Source organism: Acanthaster planci, linkage group LG10 (genome assembly GCF_054643075.1).
Source record: "Acanthaster planci isolate LZ-2023a linkage group LG10, COTS_SCS, whole genome shotgun sequence".
Classification (NCBI taxonomy): Eukaryota; Metazoa; Echinodermata; class Asteroidea; order Valvatida; family Acanthasteridae; genus Acanthaster; species Acanthaster planci.
In genome coordinates, this window is record NC_141786.1 from 10,963,524 (window position 1) to 10,984,278 (window position 20,755).

Genomic DNA, 20,755 nt, shown 5'->3' on the forward strand with positions numbered 1-20,755 from the left:
CCCTGTGAGTTAATGCACAAGTCAATGGTGTACCGCATTTTTTTTTTTTTGCTACAGATTTCCACCCTTGACTTTTCCATTCCCAGTTTGTAGCACAGTGTACCAGTGGGTTTGTGCACAAGTCAATGGTGTAGCACTTTTTGTTACAAAATGCCACCCAGACGTATCTGCTTCCATTCGTGTTTGCTTGTGTGTCCAGTGGGCTTCAAGGGTTTGGTCTAGTTCCTGGGTACAATTATAACCATACTGCCTATCTAAGTCCAAGCCTATGAAGGTACCTGAAATCTCATAGGCTTGTACTGTACCATGTAGCACTGCTACACGAGGTGCCTGGGAGATTCGTTTGTCCCTTTTTGTGCCTGGTACAACTAAAGGCGCCTATGTTACTAAGGAAATAGCGCCCTCTCTTGGTCCAGCTCGAGATCCACCGTTGACAAGATCCAGGGCTGTATTTGTAAGCCTACCTAGGTTGTAAACCTAGAATCCCACAAGGTCTGTCGTAGTTGGAATGTCATAAAATGACGCTTTGGTGATTAAACTGACCACTTTTGTTGTTTGTAACACGTTAACCCAAAGGAGGCAGGGAGGAATTTGACCCCCTACATCTTATCCAGCACGTTTACAGTGCAATTTTAGGCATTGAGCCTATTTAATTTTTTTGTCAGTTATATGTTGTGTTCAGTTTGCTCGAAACCCTGTAGTGTCATCAAGTGCCATTAATAATATTTTTCTGGTTTATAAGTCCGGTTTAGGGGATATATCTTTTCCAAATTCGATTGTACGAGGTTTATTTCTGTCCAAAGTTCGTTTTCTCGAGAGAAACAGTCACCAGTTTGTTGCAATGAGATCTATGTTTAGAAACACGAGCAACAACACAGGCCAATCGCTCAAGAGCACCGTCAACAAACTCAATAACCAAACATCCCAACCGAATGGTTCTTGTGGCCTTCATGTGTGATTGATTAAAACAGATCCTGCGTGTTACACAAAATCGACTGCTTTTCTGGGAGTGAATCCCCTTTTGTAGTTCTGACCTGAAATGTATTTGAGACGTGATCAGAATGGCAGAATGGGATTAAACCAGTTGACTTGCAAAATCACATGTTCTGATAAAAACGTTCCTGCTTACTACTTGACTCGTACCGGCCAGCCGACCCCAGCGAGTTCGGTGGTCGAGTGGTTAAGATATTTCGCACTAGTAACCAGAAGGTCGTGGGTTCGAGTCCCACCCGAGTATGCTTGTGAAGTTTTTTCGTAAGCTCTCGGACAAGCATTGAGCATACAGTGCTTATTAATATACGTTGGATAAGGGCAAAAGACCCGTTATATAAATCATGCAGTGTTTCCGCCACATTAGACTTGAAATCAAGTCGGTAATTGGCTGGGTGTAATCCACGTTCCAAGCGATCCATGTGTCCTGAAGAATTTACAAGCCCTTTACATGGAAATATATGAATCATGCAGTTCAATTGTCGCACTCATGAATATTTATCCAGCGTGAGGTTGATCAAATCATTACGCTGGCATCTGGGTCGTGGGCCGACGTGTGCCCAAACCCAGTACTGAACAGCCCCCGAGCAAGGGCAGGATCGGGTGGCATGCTGGATGGATCGCGGGCAACAGTGAATGGGCTTCGCACTAATTTTGAAATGACGCAGCGTATGGACGAAAAACACAGCCGACCAACAACTTGACTTTAAGTCTACTGCAAGGCAGGTACAGGAGGCCTGACAGCCGGGGTTGTCAAACTCATCGCACAACGCCTTGATCAAGGCTAAGTTTAACCCTAAAAGAGAAGAGTTAACTTTGACACATTCCAAAGCCCAGGGAAAACACGCACCCCCTACGCCATTTTACCCCTTAAGAACTCGGCTGTGCCTTTCTTAGTGTTTATGAAACTTGTCAAGCAGATCAGGACACTCCTTATCATTATTTATGGTACGTTTGAACTCTATCAAACATAGCAATTCGTTGTTACAGTCATCTGAAGTTCAAGGCTAAACGCGTGCGTGCCGGCGCGTACATTGAGCACTGCAGTGGAAAAAAGTATATATCGTTGGTTGACATGTCTCAAAAAAAAAACCACCCTGCATAGAAAAAAAGGTGTGTCGGATTTTCAACAAACTGGTGTGAAAATTCAAAGAGTAACTCTAACAACCACTTACAGGGCTCAGCTTCTGAAAACAAAATGCATTGCGGCAGTATCGGAAAAAAAAAATTGAGGGGGTGAGTGACGGATTCCGTCCCGGGCTCATAAAGGGTTAAACAAAAAATCCATTATACCCTTCAACAATTATGCACTCACCAAAAATGAATAATAATAATAATAAAACAACACTTACATTTACTTACTCTTACGAACAAACGGGCATCATAACCAATTGATGTCGGCAAATTAACCGTTATTAATGCATGAGTTCAATATAAAGGTTGCCTCCAAAGAATCATTTGAGGGTTTTACCGCATTATGTTGTTGCCTTTTATTGGTTACGTAGAAAGCAAAAGAGGCATATTTCATTTTTCACTGTTTTTAAAATGGGAGTGTAAAAATATGCCTCTTTAAACAACTCTTTTTTAGTGTTTAATGGCTTGAAGGTATGCTGACGGTCCTTACAGTTTTACTACTCCGGAGTTTAACTTGGTTTAATTTTTTTCCACATTGTTTTCCAAGCTATTGCAAATGTTAATTTATTTTGCTGTGTCTGTTCCGTCAGCATCAACAAACTTATCAAAAGTACACATTGAAAGACCCACTTGCCATAACTGGAATGGTGACTTGCCATAACTGGAATGGTGCGATTAGTATACCCCTGAGTGGTGCATATGACTACTCGTTTGTTCTTCCAGTCAGCCACAGCAATCTCGTCGGGTACAGCAGCAGCAGCAGCAGAGGCGATACCTTTGGCTGATTCAAACTCCTGTACACAGCTTCCTTGTCGGTCAAACGCTCAACACAACTCCCAGGTGTCTTTCAGAACCACGTTGCTAAGGTCAACGCCAAGCTTCTGCCTCTGTACAAACATGGGATGCAACTGCAGAGCCCTAATCTTGGGAGTTCGCTGACCGGTTAGATTGTCCATTCCCTGGCTCATTGGTGAGTGGAAATCACCGTCTGGTGAATTCTTGTTGACTTCAGGAACCGACTTAAGCGAGTGTTTCTTTCTCTGCAGTAGTTCAGTCAGTGTCTTCTCATACTCATCCAGTCGTTCGATTTGCAGTCTCATCAGGCATTTGATTCTCTTCAACTTTGACCTGGTAGCCATGCCCTGTACCCTCTTCTGAGCCTTTGCTGTGTTGCTGCTGAGTGCCTTCTTAACTTCTGCTGCATCTCGGAGATCATCAGATGAGATTTGAGGTTGTGCACGTCTTTACCTCGGCGAATCTTGTCTAGAGTTACCACCGTGTGACTGGAGGAGACTGGATACCCTAAGTGCGTTTTGCGGCAATATGCACAGACATCCTTCCCGCAGTCGATGCAGTGATGTGAAGCCTCGTTGTCCTCATGGCACGTCTCACAGAGTAGCTTGGAGCCCCCTGAGAGCGCAGCTTCTTCTTGCAGAGCGAATTCCTAGATCCGACCAACCAAATGAAAGTTTGTCTTGAGGCCTTGTATGCCCGTCTCGGGAAGGGTCCTCTCTTGACGGCACACAGGGTAAGGGATCTTGGGAGAACCTCTATATCTGCCGTCACGGTGCTTCACCAGGCATTTTTCGCAGAAGCTGTGCAAGCAATTCAATACTTTTGTTGCAAAACCTTTTAATCTTGGGAGAGATAACTGGAGGAAAACGCAGCCATTTGTGATGTCGACATGAGTGGAGTGGCTAAAAGCTATGACAAACTGATCAAACGAATCTGAAAGGGTCTGTTTGTCACTGTCAGATTACAAAAGTACATGGATAAAGAGGAACCTAAATGTATGGTTTTCATCTCCAAACTATTAGAGTCGTTTCTGTCATGTATCTCTGTTGCTGAAAAGCACTTGGGACTTTGAAAAGCGCCATCTGAATATAGCACCGCTGGATTTTTCTTTTGCTGTGTCATCAACCATAAATTCGCGCTCAATACTAATCACATGACCCTGCTAACAGCAGTGACTCAGAATGGTGTATCTCCCAACGTTCATCCTGTACACGGTATTTTTAAAGCGTGCAGGTAGACTTACTAAACGAAACATGATTTGCAAGTTCGCCTTTTGGTGACTTATAAGCATATGCAATAGGAATAGGTTTGCAAGCATGTACTAGAGGGAACAACCTCAAACAAAAACTCATGTTTCCAAGATCCATTGGAAAATTCGCCATTTATTTTTTAATTAATGTCTATAAAATTCCGACTCTTAGGTCAGTGGTGCCTTTTTGTTTTTATAAGAGCCTTCCTGACTTTTTTAAGGACGAAAATCATTATTTTTATCATACCTGACAACATTTCTACCAAGAAAGTTACGAAAAGTTTACTTACGCGTTCTCAATATGTTGCAGTCACAGAACATCGTAGCAATAAAATCCCAGCGCGTGCAGTGCCGCAGTGCCCGGTTGGAAATCGAGAATATTAGCGACACGGCCGGCATTAAAGTGTACCAATGGGTTTCACAACGGTATTTCCTGCAGGTCCTGGAGGTAGCTGTGGTCCTTTGAGGATAACGAAACATGTTGATTTAAACAACGCCAGAGTTGTGTTTACTTTCCTGAAGCTTGAATTGCCGTATCTCTAAAGTAGAAAATCGGTTTCATTCTTCTCAAGACGGTCATGTACATTACCTTTTAGATTCCAGAGGAAAGATGCGGAATTCCAATCGTTAATAAATTCCAAAGAGTCTTGCTACCAGACGCCCCTGTTACGGCAGAAAATGGTGACAATCGGCCAATAATGTAATGCCAGCCCATAATGTAATAAACATCGGCTGGTACTGTAATACCGGCCGATAATGTAATAACACTCGACCAATAGTGTCATAACCGTGACCCAAGCCACCCATAATGTATTAAAAATCAGCTGATAATGTAATAACCCTAGAACCGTCCGATAATGTAATAACACGGATGCCGATAATGTAAAAACCGCAAATTTGCTTAATTCTTAGAAGGCTTTGGGGGCTTCGGATCAAGCAGATCCTTCTTATTTTACCTTATTGCTTTTGATGTTACAATTGTTCAACATATTTTGTCATCAAATTATAACTGAATGGACATCACCTTTTCCCAAGGTGTATATAACACTTACATGAATTATGGTGACCTTATTGCATAAATTTTGTTATTTTATTTGGTGTTGAGGTAATTTCAATTAACATGCACATTCACCTATTGGGAATAATTGACATGTAATGTGCAAACTTCAAAGCTCTATGCATGTATCTCCTTAAGTACACGTTCCACTGGGTTGAAATTTTGCAAATATATGTAGCTAGAAAGGGAAATGTTGAGGACAAAAACTGACATCATGTCATGATGACATCATCAGCTTACAAATCACATGACGTAAAAGGTGCTTCCTTTAAAGCCCCATATATTTTCGAAACAGCGAATCAAGTTGGGTAAAGACTTTGAAGACATCACAAAAGAAATATGTTATGGACGAAAACTGACCTCATGTCACGATGACGTTATCAGTTAACATTTCGGCTGACATTAGAGATGTATCCTTTAAAGCCCTGTATCTTCCGAAGTGCATGTCCGAGTGGCTTGAAACTTTGCAGGTAGTGCGAAGCTCTTGTTTTATATACGAACACAAGCTCATTGAGCAGCTCATCACGTCAGATTGGATATAATACTCCTTAAGAAGCAAGCCTGAGTGTCCCCTAGCAGGTCAGCATCCTAACTCTCAATTTAACAGTGATTCCTACCCTCGAAAATAGATGAAAGTGAAACAAATCCTTGCACATACCTGTCAAAATTTCGTTCTGGCTCAAGCTACTCCTTTGCAACATCATTATATTCTGAATTGTTCTCATGAACACATAGCTTGTTTTTGAGCTTTCTAGAGTTTCTTTAGTATAAGAGGAATCCTGCAGGGAAAACTTCGAAGAAAACCTAACTCCCCTACGACCTTCTAAGAAAAAAGCAAATCTACAGTTATTACATTATTGGCCAGTATTACACTGATTGACCGATTGCCACATTATTGGCCGTAACAGCCCCTCCCCTCCAGTGTCATATACGTGTGCCATGTACCAGCAGAACTATTACACGTACATGTACATGTACTTGCTTCCTTCTCTGACAGCAGATAGTAAGTTGTTGAAGAGTCACTGCGCCTGGTAGGACACTCAACAAAAGCCTGCCTCCAACAAGTAATCAGTACGGTGTACTATTTACGACACATTTTTTCTCTCTCTCTAGACTCCCTCCAGGCGACGCATCTACACAACGCAACGCCACGAGGCGACAGTAAGACGCGACGATACGACGCGAAGGCAAGACGGCAGGACACGACACAACGACCCGACGTCACGACGCGACGACACGACAGCACGTAATGCATTATACGGCGATGCATCTACACAACGCGACGCCACGAGGCGACAGTACGTCTCGACGCTACGACACGACGGCACGACGTAATGCATTATACGTAGCCTAAAAGTAACGGGAAAGGAGGCAACGCCACGAGGCGACGGTGCAACGCGACAGAGCTGTCGTAGCATCGCGTCGTGGCTACGCGTCGTGTTGTCGGGGCGACGGGACGACGCCACGCACATTTGGAGGCTATAGAACACCATACGACGGGTCCCTTGCTAAGCGTCGTGAGCAGTCGTGCAGTCGCCGTCGCATCGTGCTGTCTTCTTTCCTTTCCTTGTTGCATTTTTTTCTGCCTAAACGTCGCTCCTTCCGTCGCCAGTCGTGTGCTGTCGTCCTTTGCTTCAGAGTGTTTATAGACGGCGCTTTTACTGTTTCTTTCATTTCCATCCATCCCACTTGCGCAGTACATGCTATTGGTAGCAGGCCTTGTCGATTCTGTTCTTTTCAATGCATTCTTTCTAACTTAGTGTTTTCTATTGAAAATGAGCTGTTGAAAAAAAGGGTTTTGTTCTGTTTCTGTTTTAAATCGAGAGAAGCTTCGTGAAAATTGCATTTGTTTCTTAAATTAGCATTATGCACCATCCAAACACGCTTTATATCTTATTTAAACTGTAATTAGTATAAATTGCAGATAACTTGTAAATAAACTATGAAGACACGTTGGTGTATAATCGAGCGTTTTCATTGTGTGTCATGTGGGAATTCTGCTTTGAGTTCACTCATACACAATTTCAATTCAGCTGGTTAGATGAATACAGACAGACATAAAGACATAGTACTCTTGTGTTAATAACATGTATGTGCTTGGTAAAAACGATTTGATGATGTCCCTTTTGGTTCATTCTTCATTTCGCTACATATATCCGTTGTTTTTTTACACCATCGAAGGCGCTGTTACTGTGATCTCGTTGTACTTGTACGATTTTACAAGTAGTCCTATTGACATTGTAGACTCGACATCTTCTCGAACAAACGTTTTTTGAGAAAACGTAACTTACCTACGGTCATGGACTAATAAATCAGCGGATTACAAAATCTGCAAATATTTACGTTGGAAATACCAATAAGTCTTGCAAATAATGTCAATTTGATGTAACATTGAATTTCATTACTCGGATTAACGAATGGGCGAATTCTAGTTATTTCTTATTTGCAAAAACGGTACAAGGCGCAACTTACACGTTTTGCTAGATGTGGTCCAAAGAAAGTGTAACAGACGTTATCTAAATGACAACTGTACTGCCCTCCTTAAGATGTTTCTAATCTCAAGTTGGCAGCCAGCCAAACTCCTATCACTGACGAAATGGGAGTCAGGAAATAACTTCGCATGTAGCTCCGGTGTTTTAATATTTGGTCACATTGGATGATGATGTCATTGACATGGAGTAAAACTGCGTAGTAAACAAGAAAACACAAGCTATGGATACGTATACTACACTATTACTACACAAACACTACACATGTATGAGTCTCTTGTCTCAAAATACACTGAGATTCATGCTAATAACTAGTCGAACGAGTACATGTGCACATAAATACTGAGCTCACAAAGCCCTAAATATGTCGATTTAACAGGCCTGTTAGTCACGGTGCAGAAAATATCCACACGCATCCCCATGACCACGTTGATCGCTCGGTGTGTTATATGTTGTTGCCTCCTTATACATGTCAACATGTGGGTATATACATGTGTAAACAACTTGACATGAAAACCGATTGTCATAAAGGCCTCTAAACTACTTGAAATACCTCTTGATAAGGAATAAAACCGGAATCAACTTACAGGCAATGCTTCACTAGGCGCTATATACAGTTAGCAAGGAGCGAGAGGAAAATTTGTGCCCTGAAAATGTGGGAAAACGATGCACCAATTCACTGTGAGAAATCCACTGTCTACGGATGAGTGTAAAGCATGGTTCTCAGATTACCGGTCAAAGGAGGGCGCTATTAACTTTTTTGTAAGAAATGCAGTGGAAGCAAACATAACTAAAGCCCCTTGCTTATATCAACGCCTTAGAAAATGGTTACGGCGTGAATCCATCGCCAATTTCTGAGCGTAAAACTGTAACCTCCCTTATGCTTTGTATCAAGCTATAGTCACTAGGCCTAATATCGTGGTTAATTTACATGTTACTTATCTGTCCGAAATTCACTCATTTGTATCCTCTTTCATTTAAATCACGTACTTCGCGTCTAAGTACTCTTAGTTTCGAGCCAGTCGAAGACTGGACGTGGACGTGTACGTTCTCCATCGTCTTCACTTTGGCAGAGTAAAACACAAGCATGTACATGAACCTTTCCATTTCACCTCCCTGCTTCTCGTTTGTCTCACTTTGAGTTGAGCTGTGCTGCCAGGACACGTAGACGTGAATTGACCTCATCCCATTCGAGGTAACCCCCTTCAAGATGGCGGCCACTAGCCTGAGTCACTCTGAAAGAGCTTCGGCCGTGCAGGGCACGCCGGTTGTTGAAAGTCATGATATCTCCTGTGAAATTGGGGGGGGGGCGGTTTTACTGGCTTGCCTTACAATCCGCCTCGACCAGAAGTACCCCCTTATCGGTGGGAAAGAACTATTTTTTGTGGGATTGGCCATGTTAACATGACCGTTACGGGTGAATTTCAAATGTATGTTTGCTAACCAGCAAAAAGCAGATCCCATTAAAGAAGCCTCACTTAAAAAGGCAATATAGCTTCCTCTTTGGCTTTCCCTTGGGGTGGATGGTCAAACTCAAGTGATCCATGCAATGACTTTTTTCTCATGCAGAATCACTTTTTGCGTATGAACGCTTCGACGAAGGTACACGCAGTTATCATAAAATGGGCCTGTCTAGACGCCAACACATACGAACGTCATCACATTGAGTTAAAATGCTTATCACTACTCTTTGAACATGCGTTTTCAGTGTGAAGGCTTGGTTCGTGGTTTGTGTGTGCAAGAATCAGTTCCATCCATTTTCGTCCAAACGAAAAAAGAAGGTTAGTATTGGGGTCGTCAAGTCATGCACACCCAGCAAGACAAGGATTTTAATCGCATGAGCGCATTTATAAATAAGTACAATCTTTATTCTTTTTCATGATCATGGAATAAGGAAAAACTAAGAAAACTTAAATCTTTATAATTACTTCACGATACTTGCCTGGGCAACGGGAACGACGACAGCAATCTTGCTTACTGGCCAGATTCTCGCTGATAAATAAAGCACTGCAACTTTGGAAAGCAACGCGCATTCGCATAAGCATAGACTTGCCTTTTTATGATAATTTCCCGGTACCTTCATTAAAAAAAAAATTATATCGAAGAAACTGCACTTCGCTGGTTCACAGACGAATGCGAAATGCACGCGTTACGGTCGCGTCGCTATCAACAACATGAACACTCCCCACCAACATGGCTCTTCTTAACCGATGAGTGGGTGCTGTGATCAAGCCAGATACCAGCTAAAATTCCACTTTAGTTTTGGATTCGGAAATAAAATTGACTGCTTAAGACAAAGGTCCTGGTGCTGCTATTTGATTTGACTTTCTTTGGTGGACGTGATAACCCGCTGCCGGGCAAGAAACATGTCACTTTTGAACAGAAAAAAAGTGTCTTCCACTGTAATGTGAACATTTCCACATATATGAATTGCCTCAGTGTTCTACTTACATAAACCGCACAAACTACCAATAACTATGGTTTATATATTATCTTAATTTACCTTAAATACAACAATGCGTCTGAGCCATTTCTCGGCCCTTATTATCACTTGTCATGCTTCCAACGGCTAATGAATCAAATTTTCAAGAAAATGGTAAAAGTGCTTACCCTTTTCCATTTTGTATTTGAAGACATTTTGCGGGTCGAGAAGCATGTTGCAGTACTTATTCAAAGCTCGATAGAGCGGCTGGACCTGGTGGAGAGGAGCCCTCAGCATTGGGTCTCGGCTGTGGTCACTCAAAGTCACCGACACGACTTCCCCGCGTTCGTCCAGTCTTAGCGGGATTAAAATGATTGTAAAATAAAAACTTGGTAATTTTTTTCTTTTATTATTTATTTCTTGCGTAAGTGCATATCGAAACGCATAATAGATTTCCTCTAAACTATGCGTTTTAGCCAAATTTTCGTGGGCAGCTTCATTGTATGGAAAGACGATGGACGCGACTAAGCGACTAACTCTGATTAATTTCCAATGGTAGTGTCGGTGGAACAGGATTCTATTTTAAGAAAGATACAATTTTAACACTATAAGCTGGACAACAACGATGTATCAAGACCCCTCAAGATTACAAGAGGACGCCAAAGACAATCGTCGTACGGCGCACTGCCTTGGTGTCCAGTCTTTTTAAAGTCACATACCACTCTAACAAAATATTTTGTTGTCATTGCATAGAGCAATGACATGTGACTGGCCTTAAATATGGTCCCGTGATGGTGGCTGCAACACTGCTGGTCAAAGCCGCCACCCAGTACGTCTCACGGACTTAATGGGTCGGAACAGCCAGCAGGTCGGTGTCATTATGGTCCAGGTTACAGGTGGTACGTGCCTTCACTTGAAAACAAAGTTATCAAAACTACAAGAGAAGGAGCGTTTGCCTTCCAAAGCAAATCATTGCCTTGTCACACCTTTTTGTGACCCTTACCTAATAGTCGGGTGCCGAGAGTACTGGTGGAAGCTGCCGTAGTAATCTGTGCCCACGTCAGAAAATTCGAACGGAATGGTGGACAGAAGTCGAAAGGCCTCTGGGTCATCTTCCTTCAGATCCATGGCAACCTTGAAGCCGTCAGAGAAGAGATTCTCGCCGCCAGTGCCCTCCGCTTGATCTATGCAGTGTAGCATTTGAATCTAGTTTTACGAATGAATTAAAGGAAGATTTGGGCGCGCAGATTTGTTCAAGATTCGATTCATAAAATCTGAAGAAAAACGGACATAAGACATCTTAAACTTTTGTGCGTTTTCATTTTGATGGGTATAAGATTTCACTTCCCCCCCCATAACTAATCCTTCTCCGACAAAGTTTTGTAAAAGACTGAACAATTTCCCAATGTTGAACGTCTTTTGAAACGTAAATTTCCTTAATAAAGTCACTTGGTTTGGACAACACTAATGCTTACCCCTGGTTGTCGAATGTAATATGCCATGTCAGTGTGTAAAGACAAGGCACCACTTGTGTAAGCTACATGATTCGGGTCAACTTTGCTCTTCACTTGGAAGGTTGGTCTAAAAGGTGTTAAAATTGATACAAGATAACTATTTTTAATTTTGGTGTCGTTGTTCCAGGGCGTCTCCACCACTGCTTGATGGCCCTTCTGACAAGAGTGCTGCGAATGATAACTATAATAGTGTGGTGTGTTTTCATGGGACTTACGGTAAGGCCAAAAAAAGCCTTTTTCTTGGGTCAGCCTGCCCGTCGATTTCAAGCATAGGCGCAATTTGTTTTTTTATTTCTCTCTGTGAGGGCTGCAACAGCGCCCTCTATTGCTGCACTGCGTCAACATTTTTGGGAGACCGCTCGATCTTTTAATAAGGGCAATAGATCCCAACGCACTCGATGTTGAACAATGATAGGAGACTACGGATACAAAGTTGTTTGTTGTCAGCTTCTAACCATAATAAAGCTGTCTAAATGTCTAATAAAGCTGTCTAAGTCTAATGGCTCGACAACGTGTATCTGCAAACTCTAACCCTGGAGGAAGGGAAGAAAAAAAGCCGCCTCGCGCATGATTTCCTGAACAACTTGTTTGCGGACAAAGCTTACTTCCTATTTTGCTCTATTCAGGTCTGCAATTTTTGCCATAAATGACCATCAATGCCAAATCAATTTTAGTGATGCAATTTGAGTGCAAAATATAAGCAAGCATAATGATTGTTGCGAGGTATATAAATAAGCAATTAGTGATTACCCGTAGTTGGAGGGCCGCAGGAAGGCCACTCGTCCCCCAAGACTGTGAAGCTGACCCACCTTGGACGGAGCGTTCTTCACCACCGCAATGCCTCGACTCACCAGCTCAGTCAGCCAGTTGTACAAGGCTCCGTCGTTCTTAAGTACCTCATCGAAGTTGAAGCTCTGAAGGTCGATATCAGCGCCCCAAAAGTCGAACTTGGGATCCAGATATTGGTCTTGCTTGGAGTCGATAAAGCAGTAGGCCCTCAGCCAATGAAAGGTGAAGTGGCTCTTGTGTCCGTCTTCCCAGTGGATGATGACGCCATTGGAGTCGGGAGACATTTCAACCGATTTAGCAGTGATATCAACATTGAGCTCGTAGGCGTATGTTTTCCGAGACATGGCTGTGGGATGGAAGCAAACCGGGCATTGACAATTGTCTCGAAGCCAGACAAACGGGAAAGCCTGCCTCAGGCCTCCTTTCAAGGAAACGATGAGCTGCTTGTTTTCCACATCCATCCCAACATCACTTGTCATCTTGGCTCGATTCCGGGTACCGGCATGGTCCTCCAGTGATATGGGAGGGGCAAAGACTGCGTGCTCTGACTGTACTGAGAAGCACTTCATCAGCTCAATTGATGAACCTCCTTGACTCGACGCACCATTCAGAGGCTTGGTTGAACCAAAAGCGTTTCGTGCTGTGCGTACCGCAGGGATAGGCCGACAAATTCGTAACGATGTAGCTGCAAAGCTCGCCAAACTAATGACACCAAGTCTACCAGCCATATTGACCTGTTGAAAAAAGGGCGAGATTTGGAGACTTGTCACGCTGGTGGAAGCGTGCTCGGAACCACGCGTACATGCCCCGAGGGCGTGGTTCATAAAACTTCACACTTGATCGAATGTCATGAATATCAATCTTCTTTCCAAAATAATTAAGATTAATCTTGTTTCTCTTTCATAAAAAAACTTAAGATCAATATCGATCTTAATGTTGTCTTGAATTAATCTTAACTTTTTAATACAGGGTGATCCACACCAATTTTAAGGGAAAATAATCAATCTTAACTTTGGGCACAAAACTAAAATATTGTTTCCCAAGGTGTTTTCAGTCCACAATGTTTGGGATCAACATTTTCAACGAGATGGGTAAGAAATCCACACATTTTTAAACTACTTGTATGCCCTCTCTTAGAGAGAGCAGCTGTCTGGGGTATATTCATTCTGTGGAAGGAAATGAAACCGATGAAACAAACAAAAAAATGAGGGGGGCTCAATCATTAATAGAAATGGGCCCCTTTCTCCTTTGACAGTTTTATTGCATTTCTTTTAACAATCAGTCTTGAAACAAGGACACACTGAAGAACAGGTTAGCGTCAAGATTATAATTAATATTTATTCAAATTCATAATGGGGCATAGCCTTCTCACCCACCAAAGCAAAAAACATTGTTTGATCTGCAAAGCCAATAGTCACTGTGAACATCTAACAAAAGAAGCACTGTGCAGTAACAATGGACGATCCTTGTTGGTGCACTGTGTTTCTTTTGTTCGATGTTCATAGTGAGTGCAGTAGCATTATGCCTGCCTTGTAATACATAGTGTGGACCTCTGCACGTAGTCGTTAACAGGCTTATTCTAGCTCGTCATATGTGAGCGTCGCTGTGATTGTTTTTTGGTTTTGTTTTTGGTGTTTTTTTGGGGGGGGGAATAAAAGGTAGCAAGCTGAGAATCTATCATTGGTGGAAGGAAGGTCAATTCCGAGGCACGTGTATTTTAAAATTAATTCATAATCTCGTCATTCTTTTCTCCTCTATTTCGTTTCCTACCTTCTTGTCTTGTGCGGGGTTTGCCAAGCATTGTAAGACAGCGCGCAGCCAGGTTGGAAGGCTCATCATGACGGGGCTAATATTGAATGCAGGGTAATGGTCATATTATGGAACCTGTCTAATTTAGGTCGTCTATGAGTACATTGCAACCAAGGGAGGATCCAGGGGGTGTCCCTCTAGCCCCCCTGCCCATAAAAAATAAAAAGATTTTTTTGTTCTTTTTAATCAAAGTAGGATATGAAGTGCCTTGAATCAATCGAGGATGTTTGTATAGACAGGGCAATTTTGTTCAACATGGTTTGTAAGCAGTTGTTTAATTGTGACTGGTAAGATCAGTTAATGCAAAAGTGCTTGCCCCCCCCCGAATAGTGGGTCTGGAACCACCTTTGATTTCGACATACGCTGCTGTGGTCCAGTACCCATCGTTGGAAACTATTATTCAGAGAATGGGCTCCGATCTTTACGAATTTTAATTTAATTTAAAAATTTTACAACACCTCAGGCTTTGAGCTATCTGAAAAGTTGTGGTTGGTACAAACTCCCGGGGCTAGATTGACCAAGATCCGGGTCTATATAATTGGTTGGGTCAAAAAGTTACGTTTCCGGGGTTACCTCGACCCTATTTTGAGTTTGAATGACTTTGAAACTGGGAATATCACATTGTTAAAAAAAGGTCCTTTGCGGCGCAGGGTTAAAACATTATTTTCCAATGTAGGTTACCAAATGAATTGAATGTCGGGAAAGACACCATAACACCCGATTTTAAAATATGAAACTAAAAAAAAATAAAATGAAACAAGTTTGCTTACATGTTAGGATAAAATCACCGCAGTTGGGTAATCTGCTCGCTCAACAGTTAGGCAATTCACCTGGGACCCCACATCGGTACAAAAAAAGCCCAGCGTTTTTCCTCGGGAGGTTAATAAATAATTCGCATACACTTGCAAAATCAAATGAGATGTCAGCAAACAAAAGAAAATATTATCAAGCAAGCAGGTGCAGCGTTTAATACTGTTAATTCCTTAATTCAAGGTAGGTGCTTGTTGGATATTGTGCTTGCAAGAGAGCTTCCAGTGTGTTTTGTTTTCATTTTAGGCTGAAAAATGTAGAATACACATGGGCTACCGCAGCCCCGAACTGGTGTTTGTTTAGCTGCTCTGTTCTTCGTGCTTGCCATGTGTGAAAACACAGTTTCGACAGCTATTTTCCTATTAATGAGACCACGTATACTTTGGAAAACATACCTCAGATCATCCACTATTTCCGATAGATTCCACTAGGCTCCAATTCGAACAGCGTGACCAGTGAATATATCACGACGACGACTGCAGAAACACTTAACAGCATACGGCAGATAATGTGACAACATTGCTCCCTGGAAGTGTCATTATCTTGATTTCATGTGCTGATAACCATTTTGAAGTGGACTTGTCACTGCAAAGTTCACACTGAACAATTGGAGCGCACCAATGAATCTTGATCGACTTTGATCCCTTACACGTCTTCTGAAAGAACAAAATTTATTCCACCTATCCTACCCCCCTGGGGCAAGTACTGGAACTGACTTGGTGCACTCTGCCCAAGGAAACGAGACAGAGGAACAGGACCCTTCAGTCTGAGATCTGGGCTTCTGGTCACTGGCGGGTAGCTGAATATTTTGGGATTTGTGATGTACCTCAGCCTTTCTTCCCCACGTGAAGACAGATTATTTCATCGATTCCAAGATGCGTTTGAGTATTTCTAGTGCTTTATGAGCAATTCCTGACCTACAGCAGTTCGTCACAATAGATTTACAACAGTGTTAGTCTGGTTCCCAAACCGGTATTACAAAAAGCAAGCGAGCGCGCTATGCCAAGCTTTAATGAGGTATGATATCATCATCTCATTTACATATAAGCTATGACAGTGCGCTTTGGTTTCAGAAATTATGGATAACCATTAAGTGACTGTGCCCTAACCTGGTAATTTGATCCACAAATTATGCAAATATTTATCGATCGTCTGCACCCACGCCGCGCCTCGACGCGTGATGTGAGCTAGAGCTTAAGCTAGGCACGGCTTATGCACGGCCATTCATCCACAAGATACGCCAGCAGCTGCAGCTTTACTACCGGCGGGCAGCGTGGTCGGCCTAGCCTTCCTGGCGGCTGCGGATGCATGTACATTGCATATGTACACGGTATGATTAACGTGCAGGCAAAACCCGGGCCCAGCTCTCGGCCGAAGAGGAAGACTGCAGAGAAAGCTGCAGGCTTTTACAAATCTTTGTCAGAATTTCCAAAAATTGAAACAACATGTACACCTCTTCAATGGAATCCAAATGCTACTTTTGATGTAAAGGTATGTTTCAGTTGGACCTGTTCCCCTAATTCTTTTGTAATTTTACCAATTTTATCTGGACGATTTTGGCACAGCACAATCGAATACTGTTCGTGCCATAGTTGGACGATACTATTTTGTTTTTACGACGGGGCTTACTTGCATTGGACTTTTTTTGGCTTTTTCGCAATTTTGCAAAAAGTCATTCTGTTTGTTCTTTTTTGGGGTTCTTCTTCTGCTCAAAAGCCCGTTTGTTTTGTACACGTTTTGTCGCCGCTACTTTAGTGTTTTGCAACTTTTGATCTTCATTAAACTTATGCCAATGAAGAACCCTTGTGCATAGATGGTCCTAGAAACATGACGTCATCAGGTGATTTAGTATTGATTTTTAACTATTTATTTCAGTCCTGTGACTTTGTACACGTTTTCCAGGCACAATTTGGGTTACTTCGCGATGCTCAATCGTCATCAAAGCTACAGCCGGCAAAGACCATTGCCTAATTTATTACGTCATGATGACGTCATCGCCTTATTTTATATTGATTTTTGATTGAATTTTAATTTTCCCTATATGTTTTGTACACGCTTTTCTACTTAGCACAAGTGAACGAATAGTCCTTTACTTTGGCTCAAGATTACTATAAGAACGAAAGAAAAATCGGTACTTTCCAGTCTGTTATTTGACTTACGATATGCTTAACAGTCCGAATATGAAGTAATATTTCATAAAAACTGTTCAGTTTAAGCGCAAATCACGTGACATGAACTTAAAGGATCAGTGTTTCTGCAAACGAGTTGATGGCCGATTGACTTTGTACACGTTTTTGAGGCAAAAGTTTGGTAAATTTGCGATGTTTGATCGTGGACAAAGTGATAGCCAACAAAGACCCTGATGCAAGGTTTTTAGAAAATTAACGACGCCACGATAACGTCATCACTTCGTTTTATATTGATTTTGGAATATTTTATTTCTCCATAGGTTTTGTACACGTTTTTCTACTTAACACAAGTGAAGTAGTAGCCCTTTAAGTATGGCCAAAGATTCCTGTTGCAATGTTAATTAATGTCTAGAGTTTTGTCACATTCCCTAGGCCTGTTAAAAGGGCCTACTGCAGGACTTGAACAGCTACTTCTGAAAGCATGAGGTTGGAAAACAAATGGGAAAAAATTCTGTAGCCATGATAGATGATCAGTTATTTTAAAGCTGTAAAGTGAATGCAATTAGCAAGAACACTGGTTGAAAAACTATATATAGGCCTACACATATTTTCAATAGGCCTATTACTTTTACTTTTGAATTTCATTTTTTGTTTGCTTCAGATTGTGGAAGAAAATTTCTCCTGGGCACTAGTACACTACATTGGTCGGGGTGCAAATGGGACAAGTGGATACAAAAGGTGAGATTTATCGTTCAAATTTAACCAAGCTATACCAGGTTAAAACGAAATAGAGTATGATTTGTCTAAAACTGACATCTACAAGGAATTTATAATCACCTGAATGGTGCAGAAAACATTAAATGCATGTAAACGACAGAACTCTTGCAAAGTACATTTTTCTCGGAAGCTTGAGATAGGAAATGGAATACAAGGTATTTGCAGAAAAAGTCAGGTCTCTGTGGCTTGAGTGCAATCGATTGCTTTAGAGTGACATATGCAAATTTTTGTGGTCTTCAATTTCAGACAGCCATCATCACTAAGAAGATTTTACCGACTGAAGTTCAATCAGCAGATCATTTGAAGGCAGCATTCAGACTTGCTATACAGAAGAAAAAACACCTTCATAATTTACTGCAAATTTTCACATTTCAGGAAAAACCGGAGAATGACTGCATTCAGTTTCCCTTTTCCAATTAAACATTAAAAAGTCTTAAATTGATGCTTCATAATGCGAATTTATTCATCTCTATTGAAAATAATCTTAAAATGTTGCACTTGTTTTTTTTATTTTGTCAGAAAAGACTTGTGTTATAACGATATGTGTATTTTCTTTTAAATTCCGCAAATTCTTGACTGTAGTTCTCAGAGTTCGTTTTATGTGCACATCTTTTTGTTTTTTGTGTCTGATTTTTTCGCGGACAATACAATTGACGCATAAAAATCACACTTACAACACAGTTATAAACTAGGAACAGACCTAGCTCAAAACACCTTGTGCAATTCAGCACTTTAGAGAGGGATGAACTTGTCTAGCCCCATCAAATTTTTGCGCAAAATTTAACAAAGGATAGACTTGAAAAACCCCACCAAATTCTCTATTCAAATTTAACAAGGATTAGATTTTTCTATCCCTACTAGTTCTCTTTTCTAAATTTAATAAGAGATAGATTTGTCTATCCCTGTAACAATTTAAAAGTTGACCAGGAATATAATTGTTTAACTAATGAATTTTACGTTCAATATATAAACTGGAGTTGTCTTTTCTAGTTCAAGCTGATGGGTCATTTTATCGATTAGGGGTCCATTTTTTTTCGTTTCCCTGTCACATGTGGTTTGGTAAGTTCAACACACTCTATAGTTTCCGAGAGTGATGAATTAATGCATACCACCTTACCAAACCAAACAAGTACAAATAGCTTGAAGTTAAGTTTAGCTTTGCCTAGGCCTCCATTTCATGTTAAGAAATAAATAGTGAACTCATTAAGAAGAATTTTCATAGGCCTACGCTTGAAAAAATGTGATAAATATCCAAAACCAAACGGCACTAATTTCGCAAAAACCTACCATGGCAAGTTGTCAGTCATCATCATTTGAATTGGAAAACAACACCCGCGTCTTCTCTGTGTGGCGCAAAGTGATAAAATGTTGTCTAAATATAGTAGCGGGGACAATACCATTATTTTGCAGGGGTGACGTATGTTTTGCGCGCTGTGTGGACGTACAAGTACAGTAAGAGTGCACACTTAATAGCGTGCGCTGTTTTGTTTGGGGGGATGCAAGTCATGAAAATTAATATACCCAATACACTCTTGTCAATTAAAGTAAATGTACTAGAAACAAGATTTATTCTTGAAAAATCTCAGAATGTTCACAACAAACTGAACTGTTGATCACGGAAACTTCAAGTTGAATTATTTATCTTCCATTCGATCACAACAAAATACTTTTATAGTAACAAGACCACGAACTCTTAAGTGACTGGAATCACAAACGAGTTTTTTTCTCAATTATTTTATAGAATTCTGATTAACTTGAATTCACTTTTACACAATTTCATAAAAAGTATGTAAGCAAACACTGATTGGGTAATTTCAAGAGCAAAGACAATCATCTGTTTATAACTTGTTGTAGAGCTGGTTTTCACAGGATTCGTAACTGATATTTCATTTCTCACATGTTCAATATTTCCCTCAATAGAAATCCAGTATGTAGTAATTGATACCCTGCACATGTACCTGTGCATTACAGATGTATTGTTAAACTTGCTGATTGCTGATCTCAGAAGAGCTGACGAGATAGACAAAAATTCTCTCAAAGTATTTGACTGACAGAAACACAAGAACTGTGTGAAACTGGAAACATTTGTGGCTAGTGTTGGAATATCAGGTTTTTCGTTTTACACTGGCCAGTCTTCCAACAAATTCAAATGGAGGACTCTCACAGATCCTGAAAGAAAAACTTGTCCTGTGTCAAAACTTAAAACTGTCTGAACTTTTCAAAGACGTGACTCATCTTCTTTGTAAATTGAGGACCTTCAATTTTTACGGGATGAGATGTATGATTTGTGTATATCTCTTCGCAGTGAACATGGCACATTTGCACCAGATGAATTGTGCAATTTCAAGACCAGAAGTAAAGCATGTGTAAAGCATCTGTTCACATCCATCTACCACACGACTCATGTGACCCCATATATGTGATATGTGACCCCATTTATCCAAACAAGCAAATTAAACTGCCTTGTGTTTTAAGGTTTGATAAAAACAATGGTAGTATTTTCAAGTTATTGCGAATTTAATATCTTGCACGAGAATCGTTTGTCCGTAGTAGTTACGTGCGTTGATGGAGTACATGTACATGAATTTGCACATGTGCACACGTAAGCCGACCGGTCGACAGAGAGCCAAAAGTGAAATTGATGAAACTAACAAAGGACAATATTCGCTGTAGCTTAAACATAACACAAACATAACGGTAAACTTTTTCAAACACTCTTTCAGTTATCGGGATATGCAACATGTGTGGACGAACGGGAGAACAATTCAGATTTTCAAGTTTAAACTATACC

General features: G+C 41.1%; 1 protein-coding gene and 1 long non-coding RNA gene across 3 annotated transcripts; one reads left to right on the forward strand and one right to left on the reverse strand.

The window, feature by feature from the left end:
• Nucleotides 1–3,425: 3,425 nt before the first annotated feature.
• On the forward strand, nucleotides 3,426–6,936 carry LOC147797749 (uncharacterized). The gene is made up of 2 exons (XR_015426638.1): nucleotides 3,426–3,652; nucleotides 6,339–6,936. It is a non-coding gene; the product is annotated as an uncharacterized LOC147797749 (long non-coding RNA).
• A 904-nt stretch (nucleotides 6,937–7,840) lies between these two features.
• LOC110983902 (gamma-butyrobetaine dioxygenase-like) lies at nucleotides 7,841–15,602 on the reverse strand. Of its 2 annotated transcripts, XM_087142005.1 has the most exons (7): nucleotides 15,454–15,551; nucleotides 14,210–14,285; nucleotides 12,401–13,173; nucleotides 11,612–11,717; nucleotides 11,140–11,342; nucleotides 10,325–10,491; nucleotides 7,841–9,004 (listed from the first exon to the last, which is right to left on the reverse strand). In XM_087142005.1, exons 2-7 carry the CDS (start codon nucleotides 14,276–14,278, stop codon nucleotides 8,847–8,849), a joined length of 1,476 nt encoding a protein of 491 aa, XP_086998131.1. In that variant the 5' UTR covers nucleotides 14,279–14,285; nucleotides 15,454–15,551; the 3' UTR covers nucleotides 7,841–8,846. The 2 variants fall into 2 exon arrangements, with proteins under 2 accessions (XP_086998131.1, XP_022099250.2); XM_022243558.2 differs by lacking the exon at nucleotides 14,210–14,285 and having other exon boundaries at nucleotides 15,454–15,602.
• Between the last annotated feature and the right edge of the window lie 5,153 nt (nucleotides 15,603–20,755).